This window comes from Castanea sativa, chromosome 11, assembly GCF_040712315.1.
Source record: "Castanea sativa cultivar Marrone di Chiusa Pesio chromosome 11, ASM4071231v1".
NCBI classification, from domain to species: Eukaryota; Viridiplantae; Streptophyta; class Magnoliopsida; order Fagales; family Fagaceae; genus Castanea; species Castanea sativa.
Window position 1 is genome coordinate 24,772,089 of NC_134023.1, and position 13,530 is coordinate 24,785,618.

A 13,530-nucleotide genomic window follows, 5' to 3' on the forward strand; every position below is an offset into this window, starting at 1 on the left:
CTAATCAAAATGAAGTGCATGACATACCTGATGTTGATCTTGATATGGATTATGATATGTAGAGTTCATAATAATTGTCTTAAATGTTGTGTGTTTGTCTTAAAGTTTTATGCTTGTCTAAGTAGCAATTGTTTTAAAGTTTTGTACTTATCTTGAACTTGATATGGATATTGATATGGTCATTTTTTTTGTTGAGGTTTTAGCAATTGAGTTCAAACTTAGCACTTGTGAATTGCTTGATATGGATAATGGTATGAATAATGGTATGAACTATGATATGTAAAGTTAGTAGTAATTGTTATTGAGATGTTTTGTACTTATCTTTAACTTGATATGGATATTGATGTGGTTTGTACTTATCTTGAACTTGATATGGATATTGATGTGGTCATTTGTTGTGTTGAGTTAGTAGTAATTGTATTCAAATTTTGTACTTGTGAATTGCTTGATATGGATAATGGTGTAGACTATGATATTAAGTTAGTAGCAATTGTACTTATCTTTCATGTCAATACATAGTTTCAAAAAATGCCCAAAAAGGCCAAATACGCTCATAATATACCAAGGTATGAGATGGCAAGATTGGATAGAATGAGGCAAAACCAAGAGAGAATTGATGCTTTGGGATTGAAGCACATCTCAACTTCTCTAAAGGATTCTGCTCAGTCCAATTGTGCAAAAGGGAAAAGAAGTAGAGCTAGTGTTATGGTAGATGATGATTATGTACCACCTATTGGTGACGATGACAATGATGATGAGTCATCTAATTCTATAATCCATAAGGTACAATAGATGTTCCATAGGGTACAATAGATGATAATAATTTTGTTCTATTATTTGTAATGACTTTCTTGTTTCATTAAATGTATGTTTGTTAGTTACAGATGGCACCAGGACGGCTTACACGCTCGCGAGGTGAGGCATCTATTCCGGTGGTCCAATCTACGGTCCAATCTACGGAAACACCTCCTGAGGCAAATCCTCTTGCCCAAAGTTCTTCTAGTGCAGAGGCACAAGCTACTGATGCATTAACTAGCACGACTGGTAATTACATAGAGATTATATTTTACTTAATTTACTATTGAGATTATACTTCACTTAATTTAACATTAATAATGTTTAAATAGGATCGGCTAGCAGAAATACCCGTGGAACAACACGAGGTATAGCAGTACGGGCACTTGTTGAAAAAAGTGGTAAGCTGCCAGTACGTATAGCTGAAGAGTACGATGCTCCTGTTGGGAAGAATGCATGTAAGCTGGTCAATTAAATTGGCGTACAAGTGAGAAGTAATTTGTCTAATTACAATGTGAAAAATTGGAAAAGTGTTGATGTTGCTACTAGAGATGTGGTGCTTCAAAATATAGCGGTAAATTTACATTGATAACGTCTAACTTGTCTTTGTTTTCATTAAGCATATTAAATTTTATTCATGATAATAATATTATTATAATACATATACACTTCATTTTACAGGATCAGTTTGAGCTACACGGAGATTCCAACTTGGTAACAAAAGCATTAAATACAAAATGTGGAAGATTATTGAGTTGCAACTCTAATAAATTGCATCAAACTTATAAAAAGCTTGTAGAATCTCATGGTGCTGACTATGCAAGAAGCCACCCGCCAAAGAATGCCACACTTGAGCAGTGGACTGGACTCATTGATGGGAAATGGACTAATAAGGATTGGCTGGTAAATTATTAATGCGTATATTTTTATTATTCAATGTTTACTATACTATGTTGTCAAATGATTAACTTAATACTTAGATGAAGTAAATGTATACTGTTTTATTCATGATTTAATAAGTATCTTGAATGTTCTGAATTAGGAAAAATCAAGAAAGAACTCTGAAAATAGGAAGAAAACTTCAGGAAAACATAGATGCGGGACAAAGGCACTTGCTGTTAGGGTTGATGAGGAGGTGAATGTTTTTTTCATTTTCTTAAACCTCAATATATTACATGTTGTGATTAATTAACTATATCTATCTAACCCTCGAATGTTAATTAATCAGACAAATAATAATGGCGGTCAAGTTCCTGAATTGGCAAAAATCTTCAAAGATGTTCATTTCAATCCAAATACAAATATGTGGATACACCATGAGGATGAAGTGACATATGTATGTGTAGCATTCCATCCCTATCATTCCATTTATATCATGTTTGTAAAGCTATAACATTTGTAGTATTAATGTTGTGATTGTTTGTTTCTTTCTCTCTTTCAAATGATAGGAAACTATTCTCAAAGTGCAAGAGGATCATTGTCAAGATCCTAATGCAATTCCCCTTACACAAGAGGAGATTTCAAACTTGGTTTTTAAGAAGAAGTCCGGTATTGTAAAAGGACTTGGCATGAGACCATCTTCTTCTCTAGTAACTACCGCTTCATCTAATTCCTCGGTGGAGTATATACAACGGTTAGAAAATGAGATAATTGAGCTCAAAGAGGCAAGAGCTAGGGACCAAGAGGAGCGAGTTAGGGACCAAGAGGAGCGAGTTAGGGAGCGAGCTAGGGAGCAAGAGGCACGAGCTAAGGAGCAAGAGGCACGAGCTAAGCAAGAAGAGGTTCAACAGAATATTCTTAACTTTTTGAGGAGTAAGGGTTATGATGATGCTCTTACCTATGGGGGTGGTTCATCTTCAAGTTAAAACACTTATTGGTTAGTACTTTATATTACATTTGAAAATCTATATTTGCTTTCTACAACTTATAAATTAGGAGTTATGATTTTAATTCATTAGTGTGGCTACTCTTAATGCATTGTTAGAAATGTTTCATATAACATAGTTTATGTTTTTACTTTATGATTTTAATGTAGTATTGTTTTTATATTTGTGCAGATTTCTTATTGGTGGCTTTTAGAAGATTTACTTTTGGCATTACTTGAAGACATATGAGGACATCTTTCATTAGTTCTAATTATATTATGCTACACTTTTTGTATTATTATAAAACATCTTGAGTTATTGTATGGATTGCAAACTTTTATTGTATGAAAGTTGTTTGAAGTGGATGCTTCTTTTATTTTTTACTTGTGGAATGTATAGATCTTTTTTTATAAATGTGTTTTTTAAATTTGAGGTTTTAATAATGTAATGACAGGTTACATGTTAATATCAAAGCTAGGAAAAAAATAAAAACAGAAAATAAGTTTTAGCGACGAATTTTTCGTCACAATTATTGCAACAAAAAATTGTTTTAGTGACGAAATATTTCGTCGCTAATTGTAGCAAAATTTTGTAAGAAATGGTTTTAGTGACGAAAATTTTCGTCACTATATGTCCTTGAATTTTCTTATAAATAGTTTTAGTGACGAATTTTTTCGTCGCTATATGTACCCGAAAATAGTTTTAGTGACGAAATTATTCGTCACTAAATATGATTTAATAAACTGAAGTGTTTTTAGTGACGAAATCTTTTCGTCACTAAATAGTGTTTTTAGCGAGGAAAACATTTAGCGACGAAATATTTTCGTCGCTAAAAGTTTTTTCTTTTTAAAACAAATCAGACTTTTAGTGACGAAAATTTTCGTCGCTAGGACTTTCAGCGACGGGGTTTCAGCGACGAAATGAGTTTCGTCACTAAAAGTCCGATTTCGTCGCTAAAGGTTCTTAGTGACGAAAAACTGGATTTTTAGTGACGAATTTTTTCCTCACTAAAAATACATTTTGTTGTAGTGACATATCAATGAATCTGATAGATATAAAGAATACTAAAAAGGATAGCTTAATATGTGATGATAATAAATAGTCTAAAAAATCCAAAAGCAACTGACAGACCTATATCTATAACATATAAAGACAAAGAAAAGGACTTAAGGAAAGAAGACTTAAAGACAAAAAAGAAAGAAAGTCTTATAGAAATAATGCAAGAAAGTCTTATAGATATAATGCAAGAAGAAAAAGGCATAAAAAGACACACAAAAAAAAAAAAGCAATAACATGAAAGATGGCCCAATTATGGAAAGAACAACACGTATAGAAGATAAAGGAATATTAAAGAAAGGTATAGTAAAAGAAATGGTAGAAATGATAGAACGCCAAGGTAATAGTGCTATTAAGCTAACCAACCCAAAAGAAACTCTACTAAGAAGTTAGAAATAGGCAAACACGTGTCAAAAAAGGAAAAAGAAAAAGAAAGACATAATAGTGATAGTTTTGATAAAGTCAACAAAGGATAGAAAAATGATAATAATGATAGATTAAAAGAAAGAATAGATGAAAGAATAAAAGAAATTGAAAGATCCATCATATATACCCAAAATGATAGTTTGACAGAATTAGATAAAAAGATAGAAATTTTGAATTCACCTATAGACAAAAAGAAGATAGTGAGAAAAATGACAGACATACTAGAAATATTATTTGTCATAAATGTTGGAAAAACTGGTTTTGTATCTCATAAAAAACACACAGCGGAAGCAACAAACAAGGATCTATTTCATTCATGATTGATAACATGCATTATGTAAATTTCAGAATTTAAGAACAAGATAGCGTACCTTGGTGTGGTGAAATTCAAAATCAAAGATTGAAGTACTCAGGAATACTTTTAATCTTCACTTCAATTCCATTTTATGCCCAAGATATGTGGTCTCTCAATCAGTTTTCAAAGGGAGAGTGAAAGTGTGTCTCACTCTCACATACACACTATTTCTTATATCACTAATAAAAATCCTGTATGTTTCTCCCTTTATAACTAATTGATTATCTAATTGGGCTAGCCTATTGGGCCTTTCCAATTGGGTTTTAGTGTGTGGCTTGGAGTGGGACCAAAAGGGACCAATAAGACACTAGCTCCAATAGGCCTTGGGCTTTTCTGTCAACTCTTGACAAGTCCAAAGTTACCATTAATTATATTTAATACCACTATATAAAATATAATTGCACTCTAGGCCTTATTAATAAATTATATCCCAAGACTTTATTGTACATGCAACCCCTTCATAAAATATTTGTAGTAATACAAAGTCATGAATATAGACTACCACTTTGAATATTACTACATCTTAATCCTTGAGTACCCGGTTTAATCCTTTAAAATTATTCATTATACATTTATGAAATCCAATTTCATAAATATATACTTTAGTAATTTCGTACCAAAGTGGTTAGGCCTAACTTTCTGAATAACTGAACCCACTAAACTTATCTCTAGGGAATATTTTATATCTCCATCAAGAGACTATGAATTCCATCTTGAAAATATATGTTCCATCAACACTAACTGTGGTAGCCCAACATATTGAGGTTTTGGCCGTCACTTTAGATCTCACTTCTGATATATCAAAGCTTAAGGAAAAATTCTGGTTTTGTATCTCATACAAAACACACAGCGGAAGCAACGAACTATGATCTATTTCATTCATGGTTGATAACGTGCACTATTTAAATTTCAGAATTTAAGAACAAGATAGCGTACCTTGGTGTGGAGAAATTCAAAACAAAGATTAGAAGCACTTGAGAACACTTTTAATCTTCACTCCAAATTCACTTTACGCCCAAGATGTGTGGTCTCTCAATCAGTTTTTCAAAGGGAGAAAGAAAGTGTGTCTCACACTCTCTCACACACCGTTTCTTTTTCTTTTCTAATCTCATCTAATAAAAATTCTGTATGTTTCTCCCTTTATAACTAACTGATTATCTAATTGGGTTGGCCTATTGGGCCTTTCCAATTGGGCTTTAGTGTGTGGCTTGAAATGGGACCAAAAGGGACCAATAAGACACTAGCTCCAATGGGCCTTGGGCTTTTCCGTCAACTCTTGACAAGTCCAAAGTTACCATTAATTATATTTAATACCACTATATAAAATATAATTGCACTCTAGACCTTATTAATAAATTATATCCCAAGACTTTATTATACACGTAACCCCTTTATAAAATATCCGTAGTAATACAAAGTCATAAATGTAGACTGTCACTTTGTAAATTACTACATCTTATCCTTGAGTACCCAGTTTAATTCTTTAAAGTTATTCATTATATATTTATGAAATCCAATTTCATAAATATATACTTTAGTAATTTCTTACTAAAGTGGTTAGGCCTAACTCTCTGAATAACTGAAACTATTAAACTTATCTCAAGGGAATATTTTATATCTCCATCAAGAGACTATGAATTCCATCTTGAGAATATATGTTCCATCAACACTAAATGTGGCTGCCCAACATACTGAGGTTTTGACCATCACTTCAGATCTCACTCCTGATATATCAAAGCAACCTACACTTCATGATCAGGTCCATTATTCTCTCAGGATTAAGAGTTCATGCAAATAGAAATCGTGAGATTTATTATTCATTTGACAGTCGTTAGAAGAATAATAAATCTCACAGCAGTCCTGTTCAATATGTTTTAACTCTTAAAACATATTAACATATCAACTAGAAGTTTCCACTTCCATGATCAAGACAAATCATCTTAGTTGACATGTTATAGTCTTAGCAGATGAAATGCCCAATTTCATCACCGACTACGAACTATAAATTCTAAGTTTACAAAGAACTTGTGATTTACATCTTCTGTGACTTTTCACATAAATCACATACAATGCATCTCATGGACTATATGATAATGTCCCATATTCATGTTACTATTATTTTAGATAATAATAAAATAACTTTATCAATCACAATATTAAGTCATACATCATGTCATACATAATATCATACATAGTATCATACAGTAGGATTTGAGGGCACTAATCCTAACAATCTCCCACTTACCCTAAAGACTATTGTGCACTAATCTAACTCCCATTCCTTCCAAATGTGACTCGAAAGTCCTTTGAGGCAAGGCTTTGGTAAAGGGATCTGCTAGATTATTTGCACTTTCAATCTTTGCTACCATAACATCTCCACAAGCAACAATGTCTTGAATGATGTGGTACTTCCTCTCAATGTGCTTTCCTTTCTTATGATTCCTTGGATTTTTGGATTGTGCAACCGCTCCACTATTGTCACAAAATAATGTGATGGGAACTTGCTCCATTCTCACAACACCAAGATCAGAAAGGAATTTCTTGAGCCAAACAGCCTCCTTTGCTGCTTCACAAGCAGCAATGTACTCGGCTTCCATGGTGGAGTCCGCAATACAAGATTGCTTAACACTCCTCCAACTTATGGCTCCACCTCCCAAGGTGAAAACACATCCTGAAGTGGATTTTCTGAAATCTAGATCTGATTGAAAATCTGAATCTGTATAGCCAATGGGAATCAAATCCTCACTATGGTAAACAAGCATATAATCTCTCGTTCTCCGTTCTCCTAAGATACTTGAGAATATGCTTTACAGCTTGCCAATGTTTTGGTCCTGGATTTGATTGATATCGGCTGACCATGCCAACTGAATAACAAATATCTGGTCTAGTACAAAGCATGGCATACATGAGACTTCCCACTGCAGAAGCATAAGGAACTTGTCTCATCATATTTTCTTCCTTTTGAGTCTTAGGTCTTTGGTCATCAGATAGAGGAACTCCATGTCTAAAAGGAAGCAATCCTTTCTTAAAGTTTTGCATGCTAAACCGTTCTAAGACCTTATCTATATATCCAGCTTGTGATAAGCCTAACATCTTATTCTTGTGATCACGCCAAAGCTTGATCCCTAGAATAAAGTTAGCCTCACCCAAGTCCTTCATATCAAATTGGCTTGACAACCAAACTTTAACCGATGACATTACCCCTACGTCATTCCCAATGAGTAGAATATCATCAACATAAAGTACTAGGAACATTACTACTTTGTCTCGATGTCTTTTGTACACACATGGTTCATCAAGATTTTGTTCAAAACCAAATGACTTGATTGCTTGATCAAATCTGATGTTCCATGACCTAGATGCTTGTTTAAGTCCATAAATGGACCTATTCAACTTGCATACCATATGCTCTTGGTTCTTTGCTATGAAACCTTCTGGTTGCAACATGTATATTTCTTCTTCAAGATTGCCATTAAGAAATGCAGTCTTGACATCCATCTGCCAAATCTCATAATCATAATGAGCAGCAATGGATAAGAGAATTCTGATAGATTTAAGCATGGCTACTGGCGAAAAAGTTTCATCATAATCAATACCTTCCTTTTGTGTATACCCTTTCGCCACTAGTCTTGCTTTAAAGGTTTCAACCTTTCCATCTATCCCTCTCTTCCTCTTGTAAACCCATTTGCAACCAACGGGTTTAATCCCGTTAGGCGCCTTTACCAGATCCCATACATGATTCGAATCCATAGAATCCAATTCAGATTTCATAGCTTGGACCCAATGATGTGCATCTATATCACTCATAGCTTCATCATAAGTGTAAGGATCCAATTCAGCCTCTTCTGAGATAGCCTCATAAGTTTCTCCCAAACTTATGAATCTTATAGGAGGCCGAACAATTCTCCCACTACGACGAGGCACCTGTGTACTAGACATCTCATGAGTAGTATCTTGTGGTGTATCTAATACAGCCACATCATCCCTAGTTTCATCCATTGGTTGTTCAACTACAGGCTCATTCATTTCAACCAAGACAACTCTACTTCTAGGAGTAAAATTATTCACATAGTCATTTTCCAAGAATTTGGCATTTGTGCTAACAAACACTTTATTATCCTTATGACCATAGAATAAACCTCCAACTGTTCCTTTTGGATACCCTACAAAAAATACCACTTCTGTTTTAGACTGTAACTTGTCAGACTTTCCTTTCAACACATGTGCTGGACAACCCCAAATGTGGAGATGTCTCATACTAGGCTTACGCCCATTCCACAACTCTACAGGTGTTTTAGGAATAGACTTCGAAGGTACTAAATTCAGAAGATACATTGCAGTATTTAAGGCATATCCCCAAAAAGAAATTGGTAGAGTCGAATAACTCAACATGGACCTAACCATATCTAAAAGAGTCTTATTCCTTCTTTCTGCTACACCATTTTGTTGTGGAGTTCCAGGTGCAGTCAATTGGGATATAATCCCATTTTCAGTCAAGTAATCCTTAAAATCACCAAGAAGGTATTCGCCACCTCGATCAGATCGAATGGCCTTTATGTGTTTACCTAATTGATTCTCAACTTCAGCCCTAAACTCTTTGAACTTTTCAAAGGCTTCGGACTTCCGTTTCATTAGGTACACATAACCAAATCTAGAGTAATCATCAGTGAAAGTAATGAAATACTCATAGCCACCTCTTGCTTGGATTGACATGGGACCACATACATCTGAATGTACTAGTTCTAGCAAATCTTGCGCTCTTCTACCTTTTGCATTAAAAGGTCGTTTGGTCATCTTACCTTCCAAACAAGATTCGCAAACTGGAAAACCATCAAAGTCCATGGGCTGTAAAAGTCCATCTTTGATTAGTCTTTGAATCCTACTTGAATTAATATGACCTAAACGTAAGTACCATAGATATGCATCACTAGTAGAAGGAAACTTTCTCTTTAATGATTTCACATGAGAGTTACTATCTAATTTAGAATTGTATAATTCATGCTTATCAGGAGTTAAAATATAAAAAACCATCCACAATATTTCCAGAACAGATAAACACTTTATCCTTCTTTATTACAACATTGTCTTTCAGGATAACACAATATCCATGTTTACCTAAGTAAGTTGCAGAAATTAAATTCCTACGAACATTAGGTACATACAAACAGTCTTCCAATATTAAAACTCTAGACTTAAAACACAAATTAAACACTCCAACAGCTTCAACCGGAATCTTGCTCCCATCAGCCAAAGTTAGAAATAGTTCTCCCTCATTCAACTTTCTTTCTGGTCTCCTGGAACCCCTGCAAAGAATTGCAGATATGATTAGTACAACCTGAATCCACACGCCAGGAATCTGTTGGATTCTGTACCAAACATATTTCAAGAAGAAATGAACTTTTCATACCTTTATTCTTGGCAGCCTTGAATGTTGGACAATTCCTCTTCCAATGTCCTTTCTCACCACAATGGAAACACTTTCCTTTGGTTTTCTTTCCTTTGTTGGCAACCCCTAAGGCAATTTGTTTACCATCTTTCTTAGTGAAGTCCTTCTTCTTCTTCTTCTTACCCTTGCCTTTCGACTTAGGTTGAGAAGTAGAAGCTTTACCCACATTGGCTTCAACACTAGAAGTACCAAGGATGCCTTCCACCGCCACTAACTCATTCATTAATTCAGACAAAGAATAAATTTTTTTGTTCATATTATAATTGAGTCTGAATTCCTTGAATGATTCTGGTAGTGACTGCAGTATCATATCCACTTGGGATTCTCCATCAATGTCGGCACCTAAAACTTCTAATGTGTTCAGATTAGCAATCATCCTAAGACAATGCTCCCTCACTGAACTTCCTGCAGCCATTTTGGTATTATAAATTTGCCTCATGGTTTCTTGCCTTGCAGAACGGCCTTGCTCACCAAACATCTCCTTCAGACTATGCATTATGTCCAAAGCAAGTTCTACATCCTGCATTTGATGCTGTAGAACATTTGAGATAGATGCTAGGATGTAGCACTTGGCCATCTCATTAGATTTCTGCCAACGATCATATCATTGTTTTTCCTCAAGAGGAGCATCTAATGAAGGAAAGTTAGGACATGGTTGAGTAAGCACATATTTGTGCTCTTCAGCAGTAAGAACAATGTCCAAATTTCTTTTCCAATCAACATAGTTGGATCCAGTCAGTTTGTTTTGGTTAAGAATAGAAACAAGTGGGCTAAATGATGTCATGACAAAATCTGAAAATAATAAACATGAATATAATAAGAAAATTGGACATTATCAATTTAGCATAAAAGCATATAATATGGAACCTTAATAAAACCATAAAATAATATATATGCAACGACAACCCAATCTTATATTTAATATCCCTCGGCATAGAGTGAACATAAAATACTATGATTGATTGAGAACTATTCTCATTATTAGTGCTATCATGATAACTCTTATCAAATACTAATAATATGCCGTTTTACATTTAGCCTCTAAGTAATAATAGTAAGAACTCAGCATAGAGGATACTATAATACTTAGTCTAGTGTATACCATTGTCTAGAATCATGTGTAACCACATTTCATCCCTTTAACAGGCTTATTTTGTAGTACCATGATAAAACACCCTCCGCATGGAATGCAAAGCTTGAAGCTAAGACAAGGTGTTTATCAAACCACTATAAACCAGGAAATTCAAACTTGTAGGACCATGAAATAAATATTCTCCGCATGGAATGCTAAGCTCGAGGCAAAGACAAAGTATCTATTTCACACTACTATGAACCAACAATGGAGGCCATGAGACTCAACCCTTGTATCTCTCTCCCACTAGATATTTTAAATTAAAGGTTTTTAAGGTCAAGAACCATAATAATGCTAGACACGTTGAAAAAAATAATCCTAATCTAATTAGGAATAAATTTCATTAAACTAGCATTAAAATATATAAATATATATAACGTAATAAAAAACCCTTTATTACATATAAAAATCCATATTATATTATATATAATATAATATACAAATTAATATATGTAATATATATTTATTACATTATATATATATAACGTAATATAAATTCATATATTATAAAACTATAATATATTATAATATATATGATTATTATATTATACTATATATATATATATGTCAGAATGTTAGAATCCTTGTATATAAATGCAAACAAATTGGACATCAAGGCTTCCATTCCAAGCCAAACGTTGCATGAAAAACAATTCAACCGTGGGCCATCAAGACAATTAATACCAAAAGATCTTTCTATGGCCAAAAGGTGCAAGAAAGTCTACCTAGTGCAATAAATGGCTCAGGCAAATAGCAGTTACATTAGAGCATCTACAGCAGTGGAGCTAAAAATTTAGCTTTTTAGCTTCACAAAAAGTTACTTTATCTATTTTACCTATACATTTTACAAAACATGCTGCAGCAGTGGATCTATTTTAACTTTCAATACAATAAAATAATATAAACTTCACAATAAAATAATATATCTACTACAATAAAATAATATATTCATTACAATAAATAACAATCACAACCAACCACTATCACTACCACTACCACCACTGCCACCGACTCTTCCACCGCCACCGCAATCACTACCGCCGCCCACTGTCACCGCCGCCACCGCCGCCACGTAATAGAATAATATATTATCTACAATAAACAACAATCACAGCCACTGTCATCACCACTGTCACTACCATCACCGCCATTGCAACTGCCACCACCACTGCAACCGCCACCATCAAAAAAATTATTTTTTTCTCACCAATATTAAATAGTAATAATCTACCGCTTAAAATTTATTACAAAAATATTATAAAACATTACTTAATTTTAATTTCTTATTATTCTTTATTTTATTTTTCTTATTTATCTTATTTGTTGGTTTCACCCAAATACCCGTATTTTTTTTTTCCTCTTTGTTTGTTTCATTTCTTCAATCCTCTGAACTTTTCTTTCTGAAAGTGAATGAGAGACAGAGAGAGGCACGGTGATAAAAGATCGGCGGTGAGCTCAACCAAAAACCCAGATCAAACTCATAAGGATCGGCGGCGTGGGTCTGAGCTAATCGGCGGCTTGGAGGGTCGATGACGGTGTGGGTTTGAGAGCTTGGGACGGAGTGGGTCTGAGGTTGAGAGGGTTGCTCGGCGGTGGGTCGGTGACGGTGGGTCTCAGCTGGTGGGTCTCGGCGACGGTGAGCTTGAGAGAGTTGAGAGCTTCGGACGGCGTGGGTCTCGGCGACGGTGAGCTTGAGAGAGGACGGCGTGGGTCTCGGCGACGGTGAGCTTGAGAGTGTTGAGAGCTTCGGACGGCGTGGGTCTCGGCGACGGTGAGCTTGAGAGAGGACGGCGTGGGTCTCGGCGACGGTGAGCTTGAGAGAGTTGAGAGCTTCGGACGGCGTGGGTCGGTGACGGGCCGGCGGCGGTGAGCTTGAGTGAGTTGAGAGAGTTGAAAGAGGAGATGAGAGTTGAAAGCTTCAGTGCAAGAGTGACTGAAAGAGAGAGAGAGAGAGAGAGAGAGAGGCCGAATAAAAAATTCTTTTTTTTTTATAACTCTCAGCTACAGTGCTCATGTATTGATACATGAGCACTGTAGCGCAAAGCTAAATTTTTTTAGCTTTGCCTCCACTGCTGCAGGATGGTTTTTGGGGTTTGAGTGGAGCTAAAATAGCAATATAGCTATTTAGCTCCACTGCTGTGAATGCTCTTACAAACTCATATAACCGTACAATAAGCCAATTGATGCATTAATAGTCCAAGCAATGCATTACACTCAAAGCCGTGCAAGATGAATGCTTGAATCCGTACATTATATAATATAATGATCGCATGAATTCTTTATAAGCAATTTACATGCCAGCCAAACCGTGCAAAAAAGGAATCCAAGCAGTGCAATTAAGGTTCGCACATGACAGTTATTGAGATTCAACAACAATATCCTCTTCAATATATCTATATGATGCAGAAAATTGAAGCACAAAGATAATGGTTTTCTTAAATTCTAAAATTCAATC

General features: G+C 34.9%; 1 protein-coding gene across 1 annotated transcript; it reads left to right on the forward strand.

The window, feature by feature from the left end:
• Positions 1 to 409: 409 nt before the first annotated feature.
• Positions 410 to 3,091, forward strand: LOC142616259 (uncharacterized). The gene is made up of 8 exons (XM_075789141.1): positions 410 to 783; positions 885 to 1,044; positions 1,128 to 1,261; positions 1,477 to 1,698; positions 1,838 to 1,930; positions 2,024 to 2,131; positions 2,244 to 2,671; positions 2,853 to 3,091. Exons 1-7 carry the CDS (start codon positions 529 to 531, stop codon positions 2,658 to 2,660), a joined length of 1,389 nt encoding a protein of 462 aa, XP_075645256.1. The 5' UTR covers positions 410 to 528; the 3' UTR covers positions 2,661 to 2,671; positions 2,853 to 3,091.
• The last annotated feature ends 10,439 nt before the right edge of the window (positions 3,092 to 13,530 follow it).